Here is a 27162-nt window from a genome sequence, read left to right as displayed (position 1 = left end):
GCGCAATTCTGCCTCAGTCGTTCTCAAAAGGAGATCATTCATGGAGGATTTCAGGTCGTCAATGGAAGAATGGAGTTCAGCCGATTCTTTTTTTTTTTTCTTTTTTAAAAAATCAATTTTCAGAGAAAGACCTCTGTTACCATCCTGAATTTCCCGGAAGAGAGTAGCCAGCATGTCGGCAGGCTTGCAAGAGGCTGCTGAGAGCAACAGTCGGGAACTGTCATCTGAGTTATGAGGGCTAATGCTAGTCTTGCTAGCTGTAGCGTTATCGTCATCTTGGGAATCAACTGCGTTTTGGTCGTCCTTCTTGCCTCTCGGTCGGAGGTCCATGGCTCTTTGGGAAGGTAAGTACTTGACAATTTATCAGCCGATGTTAGAATATTGTTTCAACGTTGTTATTTAGGTAAAAATAGAATAACTTTGAAGAGCTCGGTTTGTCAACGTCTGCTCAGCTCCGCGGCATAACGTGCTCCAGAGAGTGCCTTTCTTGTTTACCTTTTATATTGACGACGTTATTGTCCGGTTTAAATATATCAATTATTTAGGCTAAAGACAACCCAAGGATTGAATATAAACATCGTTTGACATGTTTCTATGAACTTTACGGATACTATTTGGATTTTTTTTGTCTGCCTGTTGTGACTGCGTTTGAGCCTGTGGATTACTGAAGAAAAAAACGGAGGTTTTCGGATATAAAGAGACTATCAATCAAAAGGAACATTTATTGAATAAATGAATGTCTTCTGAGTGCAACCATATGAAGATCATCAAAGGTAAGTCATTAATTTTCTCTTTCTGACTTGTGTAACTCTTCTACTTGGCTGGTTACTGTTTGTAATGATTTGTCTGCTGGACTATGTTCTCAAATAATTGTAAGGTATGCTTTCGCCGTAAAGCATTTTTTAAATCGGACACAGTGGTTGGATTCACAAGAAGTTAATCTTTAATCCTATGTAAAATAGTTGTATCTTTTCTGAATTTTTATATTGAGTATTTCTGTGTTTGAATTTGGAGTTCTGCAATCTCACTGGATGTTGGCCAGGTGGGACGCTAGCGTAGAGAGAGGTTAACCCAACTCCTCTGAATCAGAGAGATGCGGGGGCTGCCTTAACTTCTTATTGCTTAGATCCCGCTAACGGGATCGATATGACAACAGCCAGTGACAGTGCAGGGCGCCAAATTCCAAAAAACAGAAATCTCATAATTAAAATTCCTCAAACATACAAGTATTTTACACCATTTTAAAGATACACTTGTTGATGATCCCACCACAGTGTCCGATTTCAAAAAGGCTTTAGGACGAAAGCACACCAAATGATTATGTTAGGTCTGCACCAAGTCACAGAAAAACACAGCCATTTCCCCAGCCAAACAGAGGAGTCACAAAAAGCAGAAATAGAAATAATCACTAACCTTTGATCTTCATCAGATGACACTCATAGAACTTCATGTTACACAATACATGTATGTTTTGTTCGATTAAGTTCATATTTATATCCAAAAATTTCAGTTTACATTGGCGCGTTACGTTCAGTAATGTTTTGCTTCCAAAACATCCAGTGATTTTGCAGAGAGCAACATCAATTTACAGAAATACTCATCATACATGTTGATGAAAATACAAGTGTTATGCCTTGGAACTTTAGATGCACTTATCCTTAATGCAACCGCTGTGTCAGATTTCAAAAAAACTTTCCCGAAAAAGCACACCATGCAATAATCTGAGTACAGCGCTCAGATACAAAAACCAGCCATACAGAATCCCGCCATATTGTGGAGTCAACAGAAGTCAGAAATAGCATTACAAAACTTCAGAGTATTTTCTAGAGTCCTGTGTGGCTCAGTCGGTAGAGCATGGCGCTTGCAACGCCAAGCGTCGTGGGTTCGATTCCCACTGGGGCCACCCATATGTAAAAGTAGTGGCCCCAGCCGACTTGTAAGTCGCTTTGGACAAAAGCGTCTGCTAAATGGGATATATTATTATATTATTATATATATGATATATTATTCTATCCAAATCTAATAATTATATGCATATATTAGTGCCTGGGCCTGAGTAGCAGGCAGTTTACTCTGGGCACCTTATTCATCCAAGCTACTCAATACTGCCCCCAGCCATAAATTAATCGACATCCACGTCTTCGGCGCCCGGGGAGATAGGGACCACCGAGTTTAGAACCGCATGTAAAAATCGTCTGTCCTCTGTTGCAACACTCACTACCGAGATCAAAACTACCTCTGGAAGCAACGTCAGTACAAGAACTGTTTGTCAAGAGCTTCATGAAATGTACACCATCTGGAAGTCCGATGGACGAATCTGGGTTCGGGAGATGCCAGGAGAATGCTATCTTCTCCAATGCGTAGTGCCAACTGATGTTTGGTATAGGAGGAATAATGGTCTGGGGCTGTTTTTCATGGTTCGGGCTAGTCCCCTTAGTTCCAGTGACGGGAAATCTTAATGCTACACCATACAATGACATTCTACACAATCCTCTGCTTCCAACTTTGTGGCAACAGTTTGGGGAAGGTCCTTTCCAGTTTCAGCATGACAATGTCCCATGTGCACAAAGCGAGATCATACAGAAATGGTTTGTCAAGATCGGTGTGGAGAAACTTAACTGTCCTGACCTCAACCCCATCAAACACCTGCGGGATGAATTGGAATGCTGACTGCGAGCCAGGCCTAACTGCCCAACATCAGTGCCCAACCTCACTATTGTTGTTGTGGGTGAAAGGAAGCAAGTCCCCACAGCAATGTTTCAACATTTGGTGGAAAGCCTTCCCAGAGAAGTGGAGGTTGCTATAGCAACATAGGGGGACCAACTCCATATGAATGCCCATGATTTTGGAAAGATATGTTTGACGAGCAGGTGTCCACATTATTTCTTGCAAAACACATTTAGCTCTATCATCTATACAGCAAGTAACTGCTTTATATGGTCAGTAAACATCAATAATCGTGTCATGTTAGATACGGGAATGTTCCTATTCATTTGCCATGTAGCTAGCTAGGCAAACACTATCATTTAGCTTGCTTCATCAGAGATTAGGCTTTTAGAAAGACCTTGACATTAGCAAGTCCTTGTCCTGGTAAAGTTGTCAGTCATACTACTGTCTTCACCACTATAGATCAAATTGTATTTGTCACATGCACCGAATACCACAGGTGTAATAGACCTTACCATGAAATGCTTACTTACAAGCACTTAACCAACAATGCAGTTTTAAAACAACAGAGTTAAGAAAATATTTACAAAATAAACTAAAGTACAAAATGTAATATGGGAAATTGGTTCCCAAGTGTCGCAGCGGTCTAAGGCACTGCATCTCAGTGTTAGAGGTGTCACTACAGACCCTGGTTCGACTCCAGGCTGTATCACAACCGGACATGATTGGGTGTCCCATAGGGCGGTGCACAATTGGCCCAGGGTCGTCTGGATTTGGCCGGTACAGACAGTCATTGCAAATAAGAATTTGTTCTTCACTGACTAGGCCAGTTAAATAAAGGCAAAACAAATATATAAAAGTAACACAAAATAACAATCATGAGGCAATATACAGGGGGTACCTATACCAAGTCAAGTATTATTTGATATTGTCATCTAGTTTTAGAGTGATAGATGTGCAGATGAGGATGTGCAAGTAGAAATACTGGTGTACAAAAGAGCAGAAAAACATAAATAAGCAAATATGGGGATGAGGTAGGTAGTTTGTTGGATGGATGGGCTACTTACAGATAGTCTGTGAACAGCTGCAACGATCGGTAAGCTGCTCTGACAGCCGATGCTTGAAGTTAGTGAGGGAGATATGTCTCCAACTTCAGTGATTTTTGCAATCCGTTCCAGTCATTGGCAGCAGAGAACTGGAAGGAAATGTGGCCAAAGCAGTTTTTGGCTTTGGGGATGACCAGTGAGATATACCTGCTGGAGCGTGTGCTACGGGTGGGTGTTATTGTGACCAGTGAGCTAAGGCGGAGCTTTACCTTGCAAAGACTTAAGGATGACCTGGAGCCAGTGGGTTTGGTGACTAATATGTAGTGAGGACCAGCCGACGAGAGCATACAGGTCACAATAGAATATGGGGCTTTTGTGACAAAACGGATAGCACTGCGATAGACAGCATCCATTTTTCTGAGTAGAGTGTTTGAGGCTATTTTGTAAACGACATCGCCGAAGTCAAGGATCGGCAGGATTGTCAGTTTTACGAGGGTATGTTTGGCAGCATGAGTGAAGCATGCTTTGTTGCGAAATAGGAAGCCACTTCTAGATTTAATTTTGGATTGGAGATGCTTATTACAGTCTAGCCAGACACCTAGGTATTTATAGTTGTCCACGTATTCTAAGTCAGAACCGTCCGTATTAGTGATACTAGGTGGGCGGGTGCAGGTAGCGATCAGTTGAAGAGCATGTATTTAGTTTTATTAGCATTTAAGAGCAATTGGAGGCCTCGGAAGGAGCGTTGTATGGCATTGAAGCTCGTTTGGAGGTTTGTTAACACAGTGTCCAAAGAAGGGCCAGATGTATACAGAATGGTGTCGTCTGTGTAGAGCTGGATCAGAGAATCACCCGCAGCAAGAGCGACATCATCGATTTATACAGAGAAATGAGTTGGCCCAAGAATTGAACCCTGTGGCACCCCCATAGAGACTGCCAGAGGTCCAGACAGCAGGCCCTCCAATTTGACACACTGAACTCTGTCAGAGAAGTAGTTGGTGAACCAGGTGAGGCAGCCATTCGAGAAACTAAGGCTGTTGAGTCTGCCAATAAGAATGCAGTGATTGACAGAGTCGAAAGCCTTGGCCAGGTCGATGAAGACGGCTGCACAGTACTGTTTTTTTATCGATGGTGGTTATGATATCGTTTAGGACCTTGAGCGTGGCTGAGGTGCACCTGTGACCAGCTCGGAAACCAGATTGTATAGCGGAGAAGGTACGGTGGGATTCGAGATGGTCGGTGATCTGTTTGTTCACTTGGCTTTCAAAGACTTTAGAAAGGCATGGCAGGATGGATATACAGTGGGAAGAACAATTATTTGATAACCTGCAAAATCGGCAGTGTTTCCTACTTAAAAAGCATGTAGAGGTCTGTCATTTGTATCATAGGTACACTTCAATTGTGAGAGACGGAATCTAGAACAAAAATCTAGATAATCACATTGTATTTAAAAAAAAATATAGATATTTTTTTATTTTACCTTTATTTTACTAGGCAAGTCAGTTAAGAACAAATTCTTATTTTCAATGACGGCCTAGGAACAGTGGGTTAACTGCCTGTTCAGGGGCAGAACGACAGATTTGTACCTTGTCAGCTCGGGGATTCGAACTTGCAACCTTTCGGTTACTAGTTCAACGCTCTAACCACTAGGCTACCCTGCCGCGTATGATTTTTAAGTAATTAATTTGCATTTTATTGCATGACATAAGTATCTGATACATCAGAAAAGCAGAACTTAATATTTGGTACAGAAACCTTTGTTTGCAATTACAGAGATCATACGTTTCCTGTAGTTCTTGACCAGGTTTGCACACACTGTAGCAGGGATTTTGGCCCACTCCTCCATACAGACCTTCTCCAGATCCTTTAGGTTTCGGGGCTGACGCTGGGCAATACGGACTTTCAGCTCCCTCTAAATATTTTCTATTGGCTTCAGGTCTGGAGACTGGCTAGGTGAGATGCTTCTTACGGGGCCTCTCCTTATTTGCCCTGGCTGTGTGTTTCGGGTCGTTGTCATGCTGAAAGACCCAGCCACGACCCATCTTCAATCTCTTACTGAGGGAAGGAGGTTGTTGGCCAAGATCTCGCGATACATGGCCCCATCCATCCTCCCCTCAATGCGGTGCAGTCTTCCTGTCCCCTTTGCAGAAAAGCATCCCCAAAGAATGATGTTTCCACCTCCATGCTTCACGGTTGGGATGGTGTTCTTGGGGTTGTACTCATATTTCTTCTTCCTCCAAACACGGCGAGTGGAGTTTAGACCAAAAAGCTCTATTTTTGTCTTATCAGACCACATGACCTTCTCCCATTCCTCCTCTGGATCATCCAGATGGTCATTGGCAAACTTCAGACGGGCCTTGACATGCGCTGGCTTGAGCAGGGGGACCTTGCGTGCGCTGCAGGATTTTAATCCATGACGGTTTCGTGTGTTACTAATGGTTTTCTTTGAGACTGTGGTCCCAGCTCTCTTCAGGTCATTGACCAGGTCCTGCCGTGTAGTTCTGGGCTGATCCCTCACCTTCCTCATGGTCATTGATGCCCCATGAGGTGAGATATTGCATGGAGCCCCAGACCGAGGGTGATTGACCGTCATCTTGAACTTCTTCCATTTTCTAATAATTGCTCCAACAGTTGTTGCCTTTTCACCAAGCTTCTTGCCTATTGTCCTGTAGCCCATCCCAGCCTTGTGCAGGTCTACAATTTATCCCTGATGTCCTTACACAGCTCTCTGGTCTTGGCCATTGTGGAGAGGTTGGAGCTCTGTTTGATTGTGTGTCGACAGGTGTCTTTTATACAGGTAACGAGTTCAAACAGGTGCAGTTAATACATGGTAATGAGTGGAGAACAGGAGGGCTTCTTAAAGAAAAACTAACAGGTCTGTGAGAGCTGGAATTCTTACTGGTTGGTAGGTGATCAAATACTTATGTCATGCAATAAAATGCAAATGAATTACTTAAATCATACAATGTGATTTTCTGGATTTTTGTTTTAGATTTCATCACTCACAGTTGAAGTGTACCTATGATAAGAATTACAGACCTCTACATGCTTTGTAAGTAGGAAAACCTGCAAAATCGCCAATGTATCAAATAATTGTTCTCCCCACTGTAGGTCTGTAACAGTTTGGGTCTAGAGTGTCTCCCCCTTTTGAAGAGGGGGATGACCGTGGTCGCTTTGCAGTCTTTAGGAATCTGACGATACGAAAGAGGGGTTGAACAGACTAGTAATAAGGGTTGCGACAATGGCGGCGGATAATTTTAGGAAGAGAGGGTCCAGATTGTCTAGCCCAGCTGATTTGTAGGGATCCGGATTCTGCAGCTCATCAGGACTTCATCTGTCTGGATTTGGGTGAATGAGAAGCAGGTGGGCTTGGGTCAGTTGCTGCAGGGGGTGCAGAGCTGTTGACCGGGGTTGGGGTAGCCAGGTGGAAAGCGTGGCCAGCCGTAGAGAAATGTTTATTGTAATTCTCTATTATTGTGGATTTATCGGTGGTGAGTGTTTCCTAGCCTCAGTGCAGTGGGAAGCTGAGAGGAGGTGGTCTTATTATCCATGGACTTTACAGTGTCCCAAAACTTTTTGGAATTAGTGCTGCAGGATGCAAATTTCTGTTTGTGTGTATGGAGACTGTATGGTTTTATGGCCCTGTTTTATGGTCCACTGCCAGATTCTTGGAGGGACTTCAAAACAACATCCCCTTTTACACCCTCTTTCTCCTCCATCTCTTCTCCTCCCCCCTCATCCCCCGTGTCCGCCCCGGCTAGGTCAAAGGCAGGGCAGGGGTTCAACTGTAAGTTGAATCTTATTGTTGTTCCTGGAATAGAGAGAGAACGGAGGGAGATACTATTCACCACCATCTGACTTGTCATTCAACTGGCCCACTGCCCATTCCTGCTCAAGTTCGTCAGCTACCTTTCCCACTAACACGATTGAAATGGAAAGGGATTTGTGTGGGTGTGTGTTTGAATAGGTAATAGTGTGTGGGCTGATGTTTGTTCTCTGTGTGTTTTATAGGTTGGGCCCATGTGGTGTGTGCCCTCTACATCCCAGAAGTGGAGTTTGCTAATGTCTCCACCATGGAACCCATCGTACTGCAGTCTGTACCCCACGATCGCTACAACAAGGTACACATACTTCACTCTGTCTGTTTGTGTCCCTACATTTCTGTGTGTGACTGTTTTTTCCTCTGTGTGTGTGTGTGTGTGTGTGTGTGTGTGTGTGTGTGTGTGTGTGTGTGTGTGTGTGTGTGTGTGTGTGTGTGTGTGTGTGTGTAGAAGTGTTATATCTGTGAGGACCAGGGCAGAGAGAGTAAAGCTGCCACCGGAGCCTGCATGACCTGTAACAAACATGGCTGCCGACAAGCCTTCCATGTCACATGGTGAGCCAGAGCCACATTCAAATACCTACATCTTCATTAACACATGTTTACATTGTGAGCTTCATTCAAATACCTACAATTTGTATGTAATATACACTGACTGTCACTGTACAAAACATTAAGAACACCTTCCTGATATTGAGTCCCCTTGCCCTCAGAGCAGCCTCAATTCGTTGAGGCGTGGACTCTAAGGTGTCAAGTGTTCCACAGGGATGCTTGCCCATGTTGACTCCAATGCTTCCTATAAGTTGGCAGGATGTCCGTTGGGTGGGTGATCATTCTTCATACACACAGGAAACTGTTGAGCGTGAAAAACCCAGCAGCATTGAAGTTCTTGATACACTCGAACTGGTCCGCCTGGAATCTACTACCATACCCCGTTCCAAGGCACAATCTTTTGTTTTGCCCATTCACCTTCTGAATGGCACATATACTCAATCCATGTCTGAATTGTCTCAAGGCTTATAAATCCTTCTTTCACCTGTCTCCATCCCTTCATCTACATCTAGTGGACAAGTTCCATCAATGAAGGATCATAGCTTTCACCTGGATTCACATGGTCATTCTGTCATAGAAAGATCAGGACGTCCTAATTATTATTTTTTTGTACCTTTATTTATCCAGATTTTTTTATTTGTTTTATTTCACCTTTATTTAACCAGGTAGGCAAGTTGAGAACAAGTTCTCATTTACAATTGCGACCTGGCCAAGATAAAGCAAAGCAGTTCGACACATACAACGACACAGAGTTACACATGGAGTAAAACAAACATACAGTCAATAATACAGTATAAACAAGTCTGTATACGATGTGAGCAAATGAGGTGAGATAAGGGAGGTAAAGGCAAAAAAAGGCCATGGTGTCAAAAGTAAATACAATATAGCAAGTAAAACAATGGAATTGTAGATTTGTAGTGAAAGAATGTGCAAAGTAGAAATAAAAATAATGGGGTGCAAAGGAGCAAAATAAATAAAATAAAATAAATACAGTATGGAGAGAGGTAGTTGTTTGGGCTAAATTATAGGTGGGCTATGTACAGGTGCAGTAATCTGTGAGCTGCTCTGACAGCTGGTGCTTAAAGCTAGTGAAGGAGATAAGTGTTTCCAGTTTCAGAAATTTTTGTAGTTCGTTCCAGTCATTGGCAGCAGAGAACTGGAAGGAGAGGCGGCCAAAGAAAGAATTGGTTTTGGGGGTGTCCAGAGAGATATACCTGCTGGAGCGTGTGCTACAGGTGGGTGATGCTATGGTGACCAGCGAGCTGAGATAAGGGAGGACTTTACCTAGCAGGGTCTTGTAGATGACATGGAGCCAGTGGGTTTGGCGACGAGTATGAAGCGAGGGCCAGCCAACGAGAGCGTACAGGTCGCAATGGTGGGTAGTATATGGGGCTTTGGTGACAAAACGGATGGCACTGTGATAGACTGCATCCAATTTGTTGAGTAGGGTATTGGGGGCTATGTAAATGACATCGCCGAGGTTGAGGATTGGTAGGATGGTCAGTTTTACAAGGGTATGTTTGGCAGCATGAGTGAAGGATGCTTTGTTGCGAAATAGGAAGCCAATTCTAGATTTAACTTTGGATTGGAGATGTTTGATGTGGGCCTGGAAGGAGAGTTTACAGTCTTACCAGACACCTAGGTATTTGTAGTTGTCCAGTTATTATAAGTCAGAGCCATCCAGAGTAGTGATATTGGACAGGCAGGCAGGGGTAGGCAGCGATCGGTTGAAGAGCATGCTTTTCATTTTACTTGTATTTAAGAGCAATTGGAGGCCACAGAAGGAGAGTTGTATGGCATTGAAGCTTGCCTTCAGGGTTGTAAACACAGTGTCCAAAGAAGGGTCAGAAGTATACAGAATGGTGTCGTCTGCGTAGAGGTGGATCAGTGACTCACCAGCAGCAAGAGCGACATCATTGATGTATACATAGAAGAGAGTCGGTCCAAGAATTGAACCCTGTGGCACCCCCATAGACTGCCAGAGGTTTGGACAACAGACTCCCCGATTTGACACACTGAACTCTATGAGAGAAGTAGTTGGTGTACCAGCCGAGGCAATCATATGAGAAACCAAGGCTGTCGAGTCTGCCGATGAGGATGTGGTGATTGACAGAGTCGAAAGTCTTGGCCAGATCAATGAATACGGCTGCACAGTAATGTTTCTTATCGATGGCGGTTAAGATATCGTTTAGGACCTTGAGCGTGGCTGAGGTGCACCCATGAACAGCTCAGCAGCAAGATTGCATAGCAGAGAGGGTATGGTGAGATTCGAAATGGTCGGTAATCTGTTTGTTGACTTGGCTTTCGAAGACCTTAGAAAGGCAGGGTAGGATTAGATATAGGTCTGTAGCAGTTTGGATCAAGAGTGTCCTCCCCTTTGAAGAGGGGGATGACTGCAGCTGCTTTCCAATCTTTGGGAATCTGACGATACAAAAGAGAGGTTGAACAGGCTAGTAATAGGGGTGGCAACAATTTTGGGAGATAATTTTAGAAAGGGTCCAAATTGTCTAGCCCGGCTGATTTGTAGGGGTCCAGATTTTGCAGCTCTTTCAGAACATCAGCTGACTGGAAATGGGGAAGGCTTGGGCGAGTTGCTGTGGGGGGTGCAGTGCTGTTGACCGGGGTAGGGGTAGCCAGGTGGAAAGCATGGCCAGCCGTAGAAAAATGGTTATTGAAATTCTCAATTATAGTGGATTTATCAGTGGTGACAGTGTTTCCTCAGTGCAGTGGGCAGCTGGGAGGAGGTGGTCTTATTCTCCATGGACTTTAGTGTCCCAGAACTTTTTTGAGTTAGTGTTACAGGAACAAATTTCTGCTTGAAAAAGCTAGCCTTGGCTTTTCTAACTGCCTGTTTATAATGGTTTCCAGCTTCCCTGAAAAGCTGCATATCACGGGGGCTGTTCGATGCTAATGCAGAACGCCTTAGGATTAGATTAGTCTCATTGAGATAAAATCTATTTTTCAAGAGAGACCTGGTCCAACCAAGACAGCAGCGGAGGGGACAATGCTTTGAGACAAATATCAGACTTTCTGTAACAACTTCCAGACATATACACCATAAAAGAACACGTTTTGACGTAGACAAGCCAACATTTCAATTGCAGAAACACATACAGACGTCATGGATAAATCAATCATATGTACAGCTGCATCAAGTCCTAATGACAATCACATTCCTCCTAATGTTTTGTACACTCAGTGTATATCATCTTTTGTCTCTTATGTCTTTTCCTTTCTCTCTATCCCCTTCCCTCTCTTTATACATATTCTCTCTCTTCTCCTCAGTGCCCAGTTTGCTGGGTTGTTGTGTGAGGAGCAAGGGTCGGACGCAGACAACGTCAAATACTGTGGCTACTGCAAGTACCACTACAGCAAGCTGGTAAGATCTCTCTCTCTGTATTCTGTCGTACTTTTCTAACATTCTTACTGTGCTGGGGGAAGAAGAGTGGTCTTATCTCAAACTTGGAATCTAGTTTTTCTTCCCAACCCTCTGTCTGTCAGAACAAAAACTAAGCTTTTTGAAGGCCTGCACTTCCTCTACACACACTGGCACTCCACGCCATGGACGCACACACACTGGCACTCCACGCCATGAACACACACTGGCACACTGGACACACACACACTGGCACATGGACACACACACACTGGCACTCCACGCCATGGACACACACACACTGGCACTCCACGCCATGGACACACACACACTGGCACTCCACGCCATGGACACACACACACTGGCACTCCACGCCATGGACACACACACACTGGCACTCCACGCCATGGACACACACACACTGGCACTCCACGCCATGGACACACACACACTGGCACTCCACGCCATGGACACACACACTGGAACTCCACGCCATGGATACACACACACTGGCACTCTACGCCATGGACACACACATGGGCACTCTACGCCATGGACACACACACACTGGCACTCCACGCCATGGACACACACACACTGGCACTCCACGCCATGGACACACACACACTGGCACTCCACGCCATGGACACACACACTGGCACTCCACGCCATGGACACACACACTGGCACTCCACGCCATGGACCCACACACACTGGCACTCTACGCCATGGACACACACACACTGGGGAAATACCTTTCCTTTCTTAAATGACTTGACATTCTTCTCTGCCAATTACAACTGCTGAAATTGGAGCCATCCGTTCGTCCCTACCTCTAGCCCCTTTCTCTCTCCCTCCAACCATCAACCCATTCCCTCTCTCCCTTTTCACCCCTCTCATCTCTTTCCCCTCTCCAGCACTTCTCTCTCCCCCACCCCTCTCTCCCCTCCAGCCCCACTGTCTCCCTCGCCCATCAACCCCCATCTAATCAGCATTGCCTCCCAGGCCTTTTGTCCCCTCCACCCCCCTGCTCTTTGTGTGCTAAGCCCATGCTGGGTTAGAATTTGGGGGCTGGGAGAGGGTGAGGGGTACTGGGGTTAGGGCTACAAGTGGGCAAAGAGATGCTTTTCAATTCACATAAGTACACACCATTCCACACAGACATCATATAAATGCTTTCACTTATACACTTTCTCCCTCTCTCTTTACCTCTTTCACTCACTCAGAGCTTTTTGGAGCTAGTGCCCCTGCTGTGTTGCAGATTTTGTGCTCCTCCCCTACATCCGTCAGGGGGGAAAATACACACACACACTTTTCCCCCCTGGGTTATTAAACAACTAATTGACCGACGTCGGTTCAGTTACTCAAATTCCATTCCATTTTTGGGGGCGGGTGAGCTCAACGCACAATTCTGTATTGAGAAATCAAATCAAGAACTATGTGGGATCCTGGGCTGAAGAGTTGTATTTTTCATTAGGTAAATATTCTACCTAGTTCAAAGGAGAAACATGGTAATTAACTACAATGACCATAATCCATTGCGCCGGTTCTTTCCCGGCTTGGACAGAGACGCATAGCCTACACACAGACCACATGGGAGAGGAATAAACACAACGACAAGAAGGATAGAGGTAGTTCTGCTCGATTGATAGTTGTTGTAGTTGGTAATAAGCAGTCTTGAAAGTATGCCTTATTTACTTTGAAGAACTGGTAAAATGATTTTGTCACACAGCTCTACAGCTTACTTAGACAGCTACTAGTTATAGCCAGCTGAATTGGTCAAAGACCGTACCATATGGGGAGCACAGAGATAATGTTAGATAGTTGGTTGTCTGGCTGCTACTGCCTGAGCAGAGATGAGACGATGCATTTAATAACCTCTTAGAGCTACGCCCCTACTTTTTTCAATTTCTGCTTGAAGACATACCCAGAACCAAGGATATAAGAACCAAGGATATAAGAAAAACTAGGAAAAACTCCCTAGAAAGTCTAAAACCTAGGAAGAAACCTAGAGAGGAACCAAGCTATGAGGGGTGGCCAGTCCTCTTCTGGCTGTGCCGGGTGGAGATCATAACCGAACATGGCCGAGATTTTCAAACGTTCATAGATGACCAGCAGGGTCAAATAATAATAATAATCACAGTAGTTGTAGAGGATGCAACAGGACAGCACCTCAAGAGTAAAAATATGAACAGTTTAGGGTTCCATAGCCGCAGGCAGAACAGTTGAAACTGGAACAGCAGCAAGGCCAGGTGGACTGGGGACAGCAAGGAATCATCATGCCAGGTAGTTCTGATGCATGGTCCTAGGGCTCAGGTCCTCCTCCGAGAGAGAAAGAGAGAATTAGAGAGAGCATACTTAAATTCACACAGGACTCCTGATAAGACAGAAGAAGTACTCCAGATATAACAAACTGACCCTAGCCCCCCGACACATAAACTACTGCAGCATAAATACTGGAGGCTGAGACAGGAGGGGTCAGGAGACACTGCGGCCCCATCCGATGAGACCCCCGGACAGGGCCAAACAAGAAGGATATAACCCCAGCCACTTTGCCAAAGCTCTACACAATATTGTGCTGCTGATGCCAGGTGCCATAGCAGTCTCTTTCTGCTGTAAAGTGAGTATCAACAGGTATAATAAACATGTATGTATGTATGTATGCATGTATGTATGTCTATCTGTTTAGTATACCTGTTGATACTCACTTTACAGCAGAAAGAGACTGCTATGGCACCTGGCAGAGAACATAAGATTGAATATATTATTATAGACCTGCTAGATCTACTGTCTCTTTTATATTATGACATTTCAGCTAGATCTACTGTCTCCATTTCACTTTGGCCATTGTTTTGGGCCTGCCCTCCCCTCAACAGCCTCAAATAGGCTATTTCATGTGGGTTGCATTTTTATATATTGCTTCTAAAATTTAAAAAAATCACAAATAATATTTTATATTATTAATTTCAAACAAGGGCATTAGCATGAGAAGAACTTACCAGTCCAAAACATGTCCTCTCCATTAAAAAAATATTTCTCCACTTGGGAATCGCTAAATGAATCGTCCTACAACAATCTCTGTCTCACTTTTCCGATCAATTTCTTCTAAAATTGTGTGTACACCTGTACATCTAGACTTCAATTTAGCTTTCCCTGACTTAGTTGCCATAGTGATTGATATATAAACAGCTGAATCTGCGCGTTTACCAAACAATGCTGTGTGTAATATGCGTAGCTCCTTCCAGTATAAAACTTCAATAGCGAATGACTCTCTTTACGCTGGAGTTTACTACATGGGTTGGTCTTCCAACACATAACCATTGCATATTGCCATTTACCTCAGCTTTTTGGCTATCTACCCAGCTAGATTTCAAGACGATCAGTGGTCATTGGGTTAAAATACAGTCAATCAACGAAACAGTGGTCATATCATTGGTGCACAGTGATGTCATTACTTGTTGTCTTCAAATCGGTTTCTGTCAGTCAATATGTCCTGCGAAATGGCCCATCAGGTTTAGTTGTGTTACAAACAAACCAGTTGATTGCAATGAAACCAAACATGACTGGAAAGGTCACGTTTTGTGTGGGTATTTACCCTCGAATGTGTCGTCGAAAATGGAATGAGACGGAATTCACGACACAAGCGGTTCACAAAATGTTTTGTGTTAGGCTATAGAAACAGATTTTATCAAACAAACAATCATTCATTGTGTAACAATGAGGATTAGGATTGCAAACAGATCGGCAAAGGTAAACAATTTATTTTAATGCAGTTTGTTATTTTGTTAGCCTGTGCTGGTTGAAATATATATATTTTTTTAATGGGGCTCTATCCTCAGATAATCGCATCGTATTCTTTTGCAGTAAATCCTTTTTTAAATCTGACAACGCAGTTGGATTAGCAAGATTCTAGGCTTTCGATACATGTGAAACACTTGTATTTTCATGAATGTTTAATATGACTATTTATGTAGCGATCACCATATGTTGTGGAATTTCAGCCCACTACCGGGTTCCGTGCGCAGAGAGGTTAAGGAATGAAAAATAATAGTCATCAATAAAAGCTAAGTAATATACACAACTGAAATATTTATTATTACATAGTAATTTCCTCTTTTTCTATTGATGTCTACCCAATGTGGACCAGACAGAGACAATGGAATGTTTTGTCAATTGAATGTTGACCATTTTTTGCTTTGGAATTTCCATTAAAAAGCTCAAATCATTTTAATGTCATTATTTCATAATGCATTTAATGTATAAAAAAACAACTACACTAAATCGAAAACCTCAATTTATTTTTTAAATAACTGAACCGGAACCCAAACCATCCTCAAAAAGCAGTAATAGCAGTAATAGTCCTGTGTGGCTCAGTCGGTAGAGCATGGCGCTTGCAACGCCAAGCGTCGGGGGTTCGATTCCCACTGGGGCCACCCATATGTAAAAAAAGTAGTGGCCCCAGCCGACTTGTAAGTCGCTTTGGACAAAAGCGTCTGCTAAATGGGATATATTATTATATTATAATTGCTCAGCACACACACACAAATTAATGATTGTAGTTCTATTGAACCTGTGGAATGGCTTTGTATGGCCTGATCTAATTAGGCTGGTACAGCATAGAGGAGATGAGAAATGCATGAGGAATAAAGGACAGACAAACCAATGTTATTAGAAGGGATTTCATAAGACGCTACATGGGTTAATGAGTGACATTTTGTTGGGACTAGTGACATTTTGATGTTTTGAGATTAATACTCCTCTTTGTGGTCAAAAATAATGTTGGTGTTTTTATTTATTTATTTTGGTGCCTTTTACCCATTTTTCTCTCCAATTTCGTGATATCCAGTTGGTAGTTACAATCTTGTCCTATCGCTGCAACTCCCGTATGGACTCGGGAGAGGCGAAGGTCGAGAGCCATGCGTCCTCCGAAACACGACCCCGCCAAGCCGCACTGCTTCTTAACACACTGCCCGCTTAACCCGGAAGCCAGCGCACCAATGTGTCGGAGGAAACACTGTTCAGCTGGCGACCGAAGTCAGCGCGTATGCGCCAGGCCCCCACAAGGAGTCGCTAGAGCGCGATGGGACATGGACATCCCAGCCGGCCTAACCCTCCCCTAACCCAGAAAACGCTGGGCCAATTGTGCGCCGCCTCGTGGGTCTCCCGGTAGCGACACAGCCCGGGATCGAACCCGTATCTGTAGTGACTCCTCCAGCACTGTGATGCCGTGCCTTAGACAACTGCGCCACTCGGGAGGCTTGATTAATGTTTTCTTACAGTAGACAAGAATGGGTCGAGCTCAACGTTTGTTTTTATTGGATAGATTGGTGGTAAATCTAGTCATCTTGAAATAGTCTGTTGCTGGTAAATTGCGTCTGAGGTAGAACAGGGGAAGGGTCCCTGTTCTATGGTATAGAACGAGGTGCATTTATTTGACTGTCATGAAATGGTGATTTGGAGCAGTCGTTTTTTTGATTGTGCATCAGTCTTTGTTAATATTTTTGTTTTACTATGTTAATTAAACCCTATATTTAGCTTTTATTTATTTATTAATTTGGTCTTTATTTAACATAGGTCTTCTGTCCGTCTACTTTTTAGTAATTAAAAAAAAATAGCTTTCATGTATTTATATAGCTTGGGTCTACTCTAGTAACGTGAAGTTCCTCTCTACCTTTTAGCGAAGGAGCAGGGCCCGAGGTAGTAGGGCTCAGAGCCTTAGTGACTCTTCCTCTCAGTGTTCGGATAAACTCCTTGACCACCAAGACGACAAGGTAAGGTGGCCCCAACATCTAGTATCTCTATTTCTACGTGACTGTGACGGACACAGCAACCATACGCCCTCTCTGAACACACACACACACACACACACACACATTGTAGATGGAGGGAACTACACACAGCACAGAGACACAGCTAAGGATAGAAATGCCCTAGCTAATTTAGTTGGCTTGAGTGAATTTATGTCTTAGGTCAGGGATGTCAAACATTTAGGGGTTCACAGCGAAGCTAAAATACATTCTTGTGAACACTGGGACCAAATGACACCAGTATGTAGGCCCATGGTACATGTCTTAACTTAGTTTGAGAAAAGCTAAGTGATTGGTCAAAAGATGGCAAAAAAGTAGTAAAGGTATGTGTCCATTTAAACCACTGTAAATCCACTCCATAGTGCCCTTTCAACTTGAAACTTGTCATAGATATCATGGACGTCCCTAAAATGAATCACACAGAATTTGGTATTGATATCTTTAAAAAACTAACTATTAAAAACTCATTGTTTTGAATATGTAACGCTATTGCTCAAAATGATCTGCAATCATCTTCTCCTCATGAACCATACGTCAGACTCTACATCAGTCTTTAATGTTTTTTAGATTTTTTTTTAAATTATGCATTCAAATATGCCAAACAGATGCACGTTAGGACATATGCTAGCTAAAAATACTTTAAAGATATTCTTCTCATTAACCATTTTGGAGCGGCAAGTAGCCTAGTGGTTAAATTAAAAAACAAATAAGTCAGGTTGACTCCAGATTTGGTATATCGAAAAACTATCATGTAGTAACCAAAAACGTGTTCAACAAATCAAAATATATTTTATATTTGAGATTCTTCAAAGTTGCCACAGCTTTGCCTTGACTGCTTTGTACACTCTTGGCATTCTGTCAATCAGCTTCATGAGCTAGTCACCTGGATTGCATTTCAATTAACAGGTATTCCTTATTAAAAGTTAATTTGTGAAATTTCTTTCCTTAATGCATTTGAGCCAATCAGTTGTGTTGTGACAAGGTAGGGGTGGTAAAATACCAAATCCATATTATGGCAAGAACACCTCAACTAAGCAAAGAGAAACAACAGTCCATCATTACTTTAAGACATGAAGGTCAATGAATCCAGAAAATCTCAAGAACTTTTAAAGTTTCTTCAAGTGCAGTCGCAAAAACCATCAAGCAATATGATGGAACTGGCTCTCATGAGGACCACCACAGGAATGGAAGACCCAGAGTTACCTCTACTGCAGAGGATAAGTTCATTAGTTACCCGCCTCAGAAATTGTAGCTCAAAGTAAATGCTTCTCAGAGTTCAAGTAACAGACACTTCTCAACATCAACTGTTCAGAGGAGACTGCGTGAATCAGACCATGGTCGAATACCGCAAAGAAACCACTACTAAAGGACACCAATTTTGAAGAGACTTGCTTGGGCCAAGAAACACAAACAATGGACATTAGACCGGTGGAAATCTGTTCTTTGGTCTGAGGAGTCCAAATTTGAGATTTTTGGTTCCAACCTCCGTGTCTTTGTTTTGTTCCCACCATGAAGCAGAGAGGAGGAGGTGTAATTATGTGGGGGTGCTTTTCTGGTGACATTATGATTTATTTAGAATTCAATGCACACTTACCCCACATGGCTACCACAGCATTTTACAGCGATATGCCATCCCATCTGGTTTGGGCTTAGTGGGACTATTATTTGTTTTTCAGTAGGAGAATAACCCAAAACACACCCCGGGCTGTGGAATAGTTATTTGATGGAGTGCTGCATCAGATGACCTGGTTTCCACAATCACCTGACCTCAACCTAATTAAGGTGGTTTGGGATGAGTTGGACCGCAGAGTGAAGGAAAAGCAGCCAACAAGTGCTCAGCATATGTGGGAACTCCTTCAAGACTTTTGGAAAAGCATTCCAGGTGAAGCTGGTTGAGAGAATGCCAAGAGTGTGCAAAGCTGCCATCATGTCAGTTGCTATTTGAAGAATCTAAGATATAAAATATATTTTAATTTAACACCTTTTTGGTTACTACATGATTCCATATGTGTTATTTCATAGTTTTGATGTCTTCACTATTATTCTACAATGTAGAAAATAGTACATATAAAGAAAACCCTTGAATGAGTAGGTGTGTTCTTTCTTTTGGTGTGTGTGAGTGAGTGTGTTCAGTGTATTTATTTTCCCCCCCAGAGAAAAACGATCTCGTTCAACATTGAAATGACAAAATCCAATTTGAAACTGTGTAGAAGTTATAATGGACCTACAATTATAGTCTCTTCTGTCCAACTTGCTAACAGTGATCGCAGCAAAAGCTAGACTGTCAGGGAGCATCAAACATTACAAAGCGATGGATAGAGCACATTTTGTTTTCATATTAACGGTAAAGAAATATAATGTACGTGCGGCCCTCTGGGGGAAAATGTGTTTGACACCCTTGTCTTAGGTCCTTAGAATGATCGTGAGACACCAGGGATCTCGGTCTCAAACCAACACTTTATAAACCAGTCAGAGTTAATCAGTCAAGGTCCTATTTGTGACATACACTCATCCGACTATGCCACTACTGTGTGAGAGAGAGCGTATGGTTTTCTGTCCAGCGTTATCGATTCTCAATTCTGGCAATGGGCCTGTTCTAATACCTTACACATGCATCCTTCCTTCCTTAGTTACCACTGATCTTACATGACATTGTAGGTGTAATCACCTATCCAACCATATTAGATCAGTGATTACATATACGAAGGAAAAAAGGAAAGTGCATGGTTAAAGGTAGACCCAGGCATATGACATCTTTGTTTACGGTATGGGGAGTTCCTGCTTCCAACAATAAACATTTAAACTGCGGAGAATGCCTCTGTTGGGTATCACATCAAGTGAGGGAGGGCCCGAAATGATCCTCGGTCGATAAGAATTTAGTTGTTAATGGCTGTAAGCAGAATGTTGCTCCCACTATCTTTGATGTCATGTTTCTGAGCTCACCTTTTTAGGGTTTATGAACAGGACCATGGTCTCTGGCCATGTATCCTCTTCTTTTATGACATTAGGGGAAGTCACCCACTCCATCAGTCTGTTTACCTCCCGATTGACCCACTCCTTTTCGCTTCACCTCATTGTGTTTTTCTGATTGGATAATGTCGCTGTAGTCCATTGCCTGCTTTTTCTGTATTTCAGTTGTAGGTAGTTTTTTTAATTGTATTCTTTTTGGACTGCAAAAGCCAATTTGATTTTCTGAACTTTGTTTTTTGAGTTTTTAGCTAACATTGTCACGATACCATGTGAGTGCCTTGAGCATTCTCCTGTATTACATTGTCAGTCAACTGGAATATGACTCATGCGTGAAGCTGTAACTCAGTTTTTTTGGAATGATACTTTTAATGAAGCATTGAGGATGGTGTGTGTGTGCGTGTGAAAAAAGCAGAGTTAACACATTTGTCTTGTTCCCTTCCTTGCCCTGGCTTTTGTCACACAGCCTGATTTGCATTAGCAAGAGGACCCATCCCCCTCCCTCCTACCCCCTACACATTCCAGGGTCAGGGGTCAGAAGGCTCCGATCTGTGTGTGTGTGTGTGTGTGTGTGTGTGGGCGCACCTACCTATTTCCAAACCCTGCAGCTAAATAACAAGGGGCTAAAAGTCTCCTTCCGCAGGCCTGTAAGAAACACACACACACCGGCTGGTCAGAGGGCCTGCAGGAAACTGCCCAAGGGAATTCCTGCCAGGCTGGGGTGGATTATTTACCCCGTTTTCCTCTTCCCTCCCTCCATTTTCTTCTCTGTGTCTCCAGCTCTGATAAGGAGGGAGTCTCTCCAAGTGTGCAAAGCGAAAAAGTGGATGTGTGTGTGTTTGGACATTTGACCCTCTCAGCCTAACTCTGTCCATCAACACCTACCGCTGGAATGTTAATGAGAAACAACAAGGGAATCCCCGGGAACCTACCTGGTTAAAAACACACACACGTATAGTTAGCTACAATGACCTACCAGCCTTGACACACCCTGGGAGCTACAGGGAAGAAAAAGACAGGAGGACAACAGAGGGATTGAGGTAGAGAGAGGGTTGGTGGAGAGAAAAGGGGAAAGATAGAGGGATGCTGGGGCCAGGGTCGATGGTTGTCATGGTGCTGTCTGTCGGTAGCATGTTAAGTCTCATGTTGTCTCACAGGATCACTGCATATTTTCACACCTGCCTGTGGTGTGGCCCTGTGGGGTGAGAGGAGTAAGGGTGTGTGTAGCTAAGGGTGTAAATTGAGTTCTAAGGTGTTTAGACCATGGATCTGGTTGGGTAGAATCTCTCACCAAGAAGACCGAAAAGCCTGTGTCTGTAGATTTTAATCTCTTTTTTCTGTCTTAAGCACTTCATTTTTTTCTTATGTTCGTTTCAGTATATCTATCCTTTCACCTCAGACTGGGGCTGTGAATTGAAGATCAGTTTTCTCTTTCTCTTCTCTTTCGCTCTTATTTTCTCTTTCAGAAGCTGTGCCAAAGGTTTGGGACCAGAACAACCCAGACACTCATCTGTCTCATCCTCCGCTTTCTTGTCCTTCCGTAACGATCATCCATTCCTTCCCTCTCTCCTCAGAAACACAAAGAGAGGGAGAGACACAAACCCAAACACAAGAAGACTCTAGAGCTCTCCCCTTCCCTCGCTTCAACTCTCATGCTTGCCTCAGACAAGGTGAGCTCGCTCACTCCTCCCTCTCTTTCTTTTCTTTCTTTTCTTTCTTTCTTCTTTCTTTTCTTTTCTTTTCTTTTCTTTCTTTTTCTTTCTTTCTTTCTTTCTTTCTTTCTTTCTTTCTGTTTAATGTCAAATGAACATTGACTAGCTCTGTTAGGCATTACGCAGGACTGACCTCTCATACCCCCCTTCCTTCTCTCGCCTCTTCCCCTGTCCTCCTCTCCTCATCCCTCTCTCAGAGTTACAACAGTAGCAGCAGCAGTGGTGGGGTAGTCTCTGCTATGCCTGCCGCCTCTCAAAAGCGATTGGATGACAGCGCAGCCCGTTTCACCACCGCCAACTTCCAGGAAGTGCCGGTGCACTCCGGGGGTTTAAAGGACAGCCCCCCCACAGGGTCAGAAGGCAAACCGGGGTCGGAGGTCAAACAGGGCAAGAAGAGCATTAGCCAAGGGATTGGTGTTCAGCGCGGACGCAAGTCCCTCACACCTGGGAAGCCCCTCCCCTCTGCTGTGGTCACAACGGCAACCTCCTCTACTGCCGCCTCCTCCACTGGAACCTTTCATCAAGGTGAGATTGATGCGCTGTTTACGTCCTCGTGTTTGTGGCGTGCCTGTGTCTGACAGTTGTTAGATGTTGTCCAGAGTACCAGAGTTAGTTAGCGTATGGCCAAGATAAGTCTCCCTGGCTAGACCCTGGCTGCTGTAATCTGTGTGCTCCACCACGCACACACTAAAGTGCTCAGATGCCATGAGTGTCCCTTGAACCCGGCCCCCTGTGGCAGCGCGTGTCAGCCTCGAGGGGTCAAGTCTGGAGGTCTGACGTGTTGTAAGTGGCATCTAGTGGGGAAACAGTGTCATAGTCCAGGAGACTGAGGGAAAGAAAGCAAATAAATATTGTGTGTGTGTGACCACCTTTCCATCCACAGTTTTTATGTGAGTAAAGTCATACTCTATCAAAAAAATAACTACAGCTGTGATGGATACAGGAATTTTCTGTCATTTTTTAAATGCAGACAGATAATTTGTTCAACATGGTGGGGGTAAAATAAATATGAGAAATGACGGTGAAAACACCTTTATGCACAAATATTTATATAATAACCATCATATGGAAGTAAACTTGGAGTCATGCGACGATATGGCGTGTGGTCCTCCGACGACCCTGGAAAGCATGCAGTTTATTAGACTACAGATTTCTTTTTAAATATTAACTTCACAGGGTGGTGAAAGTGCACGGTGTCGGTGATGCTCCTTTCTGATAGGGTCTTATTCTGGTAACATGATGATCCATGCTTGACTGCTGTTTGACCTGTAAATAGTCATCATGTACACTAGCCTACACGCACTGTATCTGCAAACTGTTGTTAATTAGATCGCACGTGCCAGAGTAGGCACATTTGCTATTTAACTCAACAGTTTGCAATTTCAACTATCGGTAGAGTTGAAAATGCGATGCAAACACAGAAAGTTCAATGCTTATTCGGGACATGAAAACTTAAGCGAAAAATAACTGTCATCACGCATTGATTCTGTTTGGAAACACCACTGGTGGGAAAATGTGCATATTTTCTGTATGCAAATTTTAGAAAATTCGCATGAAAATCTGTCGCCAATTGGCTGGAAACCTAGCTTGGGTGTGTTTTAGTCTCCAAACAGCTTCTCCTCTCTCTCTCCCAGCTCTCCTGCTGTCCAATAAGACGTCTTCCACCTTGACTCCTCCCACATCTGACTTCCTGGGCTTCTCTGATCCGTTGCTACGCTCCGGTGGTGGGGACTCCTTTTCTTCGCCCTCTTTCAGCCGTTGCCTAGTGAAGCCCAGTGAGGTCACGGCCTCGGAGGGCATGGCTTCGCTCAGCACCTTCGGATCAATGATGTCACTTCCTGGTGGCGTAGCTGGTGGTAAACTGTACGAGAACTCTCACAGCGAGCTGACGGGGAACGTTGCTTCCACAGCCGGCTACAAACGCCCCTCATCATCATCCTCTTCCTCTGCTGGCTCCTCCTCTGGGCCAAGTATGGGGGAAGGAGGAGAAGAAGGGGTGAAGAAGAAGAGAGGAAACTGGAGGAACCGATACGGTCCCTGCTTCAGTGTCCCGGACGGCAAGGCTACAGACGGACCTGAGCACCACACAGCACCGCTACCTCTCCCCTCCTCTTCTCTCTGCTCCACCTCATCCGCCTCGCCGTCCCCCTCCTCTACCAGCGCTCTGCCAGGCCGGCCCGGAGGAGAGAGAGTAGGAGAGAGAGGAGGTCTGCTGGGTGTTGGTGTTAGCGTTGGGATCCAGAAGTCTCCCTCCCTACTGAGGAACGGCAGTCTGCCGTGTCACGGAGTCACCTCTACTCCCTCTGGCACCGGTAGGACACACACACACTTACCTTACTGTCTTTCATAACTAATTCTATCAGTGTTTTGTGTCAGTGGCTGTGTAATGTTGTGGTGAAGACTGATAACTGTGGGCTAAATAGAGAGCTGCCTGAAGCAGCTGAGGAATGGAAAGGATGAGAGCAAATCACTGGAGAGTATTGAGCTTCAGCGCTGGAGAGAAGGTGGGGTTAAAGGGGAGGGAGGGAACAGAAAAGCACATGAGAGGATAGATGGAAGGGGGAGGGGAGGGGAGGGAAGGAGGGTTGAACAGGCAATTAGTAGCTCTTGTATTAGACTCTGTTAGAGAGGAGGGTTAGAGTGCTATGAACCCTGCTGGACTACACTGTGTGTGTGTGTGTGTGTGTGTGTGTGTGTGTGTGTGTGTGTGTGTGTGTGTGTGTGTGTGTGTGTGACAAACCAGCACACACACACTGAGGTGCGTTTCATCTTGTGTTCTGTTGCTTGGCAACCGAGTCAATGCTTTGGAGTTCCCTTCTGCTGCAGGAAATGTCTCTTAGCATCCTTCTCTCTTCTCTATCCCTCATAATCACCATATTTGTTCCCCTTATTCTCTCTCTCGCCTTCTTTATTCTCTATATTTCTACCATGTCCTCTTTCATTCCTCTTTACAGGTTATCCCTTTCCGTCTCTCCTGTTCTGTAGGCTCTCTCCTGTTCTGTAGATGCAGTAAAGATCTCAAACCAAACCATGTAAATCCCCAGCAAAATTAGCCCACATTCAGGCTATTGTTTGTATGTGTATTTCACAGTATGTTATGGTAAAAATCGTAGTATAATGCTTGTATGGATTTCAACCCCAAAACATGTTCATGTCATCGTCACCAATCAACTTCATTACAGTTAGAAACTACTTTGAATACCACCACTGATTTCTGTATGCTAGCTATGGCACCAGCTTATATGAACGGGAGTTAGCGTTTAGCAGTCACTTCTAAACTTGAAAAGGAACGACTTCTAAATGTTATGCAGCGAAAATTGGCAACTATATCCAAGTCAGACTTTAGTAACCACTTTGTGGGCCTATTACAATACATCAATCATGATGGATTTGATGATTATCCACCCTGTTAGATTTCAGACTGTCAGATTTGTTGAATATGCGCCAATCCGGTGTCGTCCTAACACCCACTGTCTGTGTTTCATTGACCTCTACCGGATCTATTGGTGCTTCTCCTGTTTTATAGGCTCTCTCGATGTTCTCCCTTCCTCACCTGTAGCTAAATGTGTGAGTTTGTGTGAGTTTTCGGGGCCAGACTAGTGACGGGGAATATTTACATTTATTGGACATTTTGAGAAGTTTACTGGTCATCCATATGCATTGGGGGCGTAAACCCATTAGGCCGTCCAGTGTCCACCAACGCAGGAGGGATATTAACAAGGGATATTGGCCAAATGAGACACGTTTACGTGTCCTCAAAATGAATTACAGAAACACATCCTTGTTTCAATTTGTAGCATATGCAAAAATGTATAGCCTATTTTATTGGCTTTTACTTTCCTCAAACAATAGTTGTCCACTTCACGGTTCAGCTGCTATGAAACGTGAGCACTAAATGCATCAGGGCGTTGCATGCATAGGCCTATTGGCTGTATTATATTAATATTTAAAATAAAAAATGTATATAAAGAAAGAGAAGTTTAGGCCTAGCCCCAGAGAGAGAGCGCGAGAGATTGGAGATGTGCTGACACCGACATGCATTTCTTTATACTTGTCACATAGGCTACTGTGTCTGCTATACAGATATAGGTGTACAGGAGGCGGCAAATTCATTCATTTTCAATTAGAATATTTTTTATAAAGATAAGCATTATATTGTTATAGGACTCTGGTATGCCTAAAAACAATCTTCCTCACCTCAAGTTCAACTGTCGAAGTCATTTGAAGCACATGTGCCCACTGCCTTCATATCATAGGCCTGCAGTGTAATAGGATAATAGCCACATCACACCAAACCTTCACAAAAAAGGTTTTAAACTTTATTAGGGTAATATCAAAAGTACACTACTTGAGCAAAAGTATGTGGACACCTGCTCGTTGAACATCTCATTCCAAAATCATGGGCAATTCATATGGAGTTGCTCCCCATTTGCTGCTATAACAGCCTCCACTCTTCTGGGAAGGCTTTCCACTCGATGTTGACACATTGCCGCGGGGACTTGCTTCCATTCAGCCACAAGAGCATTAGTGAAATCGGGCACTGATGTTGGGCGATTAGGCCTGGCTTGCAGTAGGCGTTCCAATTCATCCCAAAGGTGTTCGATGAGGTTGAGGTCAGGGCTCTGTGCAGGCCAGTCAAGTTCTTCCACACCAATCTCGACAAACCAGTTCTGTATGGACCTCTTTGTGCATGGGGGCATTGTCATGCTGAAACAGGAAAGAGCCTTCCCCAATATGTTGCCACAAGGTTGGAAGCACAGAATTGTCTAGAATGTCATTGTATGCTGTAGCATAAAGATTTCCCTTCACAGGAACTAAGGCTGAACCATGAAAAACAGCCCCAGACCATTATTCCTCCACCAAATATTACAGGTGGCACTATGCATTCAGGCAGGTATCCTTCTCCTGGAATCTGCCAAACCCAGATTCATCTGTCGGACTGCCAGATAGTGAAGCTTGACTTATCACTCCAGAGAACGCGTTTCCATTGTTCAAGAGTCCAATAGCGGTGAGCTTTACACCACTCCAGCCGACGCTTGGCATTGCGCATGGTGATCTTAGGATTGTGTGTAGCTGGTCTGCCATGTAAACACATTTCATGAATCTCCTGATTAACAGTTCTTCCCGCTGACGTTGCTTCCAGAGGCAGTTTGGAACTTGGTAGTGAATGTTGCAACCGAGGACAGACGATTTTTACCCGCTACACTCTTCAGCA

At 43.9% G+C, this 27162-nt stretch overlaps 1 protein-coding gene across 3 annotated transcripts in view; it reads left to right on the top strand.

Annotated features, from left to right (window-relative positions):
* mllt10 (MLLT10 histone lysine methyltransferase DOT1L cofactor) overlaps positions 1-27162 on the top strand; it is an 81394-nt gene that overhangs the window by 15657 nt on the left and 38575 nt on the right. For all 3 annotated transcript variants that reach the window (XM_064949324.1, XM_064949326.1, XM_064949327.1), the window contains exons 4-10: positions 7725-7834; positions 7985-8088; positions 11371-11464; positions 17140-17232; positions 21810-21905; positions 22145-22472; positions 23582-24259. In XM_064949324.1, the coding sequence (XP_064805396.1) occupies positions 7725-7834; positions 7985-8088; positions 11371-11464; positions 17140-17232; positions 21810-21905; positions 22145-22472; positions 23582-24259 (1503 nt within the window). The remainder of the gene's footprint in view (positions 1-7724; positions 7835-7984; positions 8089-11370; positions 11465-17139; positions 17233-21809; positions 21906-22144; positions 22473-23581; positions 24260-27162) is intronic.

This window comes from Oncorhynchus masou, chromosome 30 (assembly GCF_036934945.1).
Source record: "Oncorhynchus masou masou isolate Uvic2021 chromosome 30, UVic_Omas_1.1, whole genome shotgun sequence".
NCBI classification, from domain to species: domain Eukaryota; kingdom Metazoa; phylum Chordata; class Actinopteri; order Salmoniformes; family Salmonidae; genus Oncorhynchus; species Oncorhynchus masou.
This window is presented reverse-complemented; position numbering and strand designations above follow the sequence as displayed.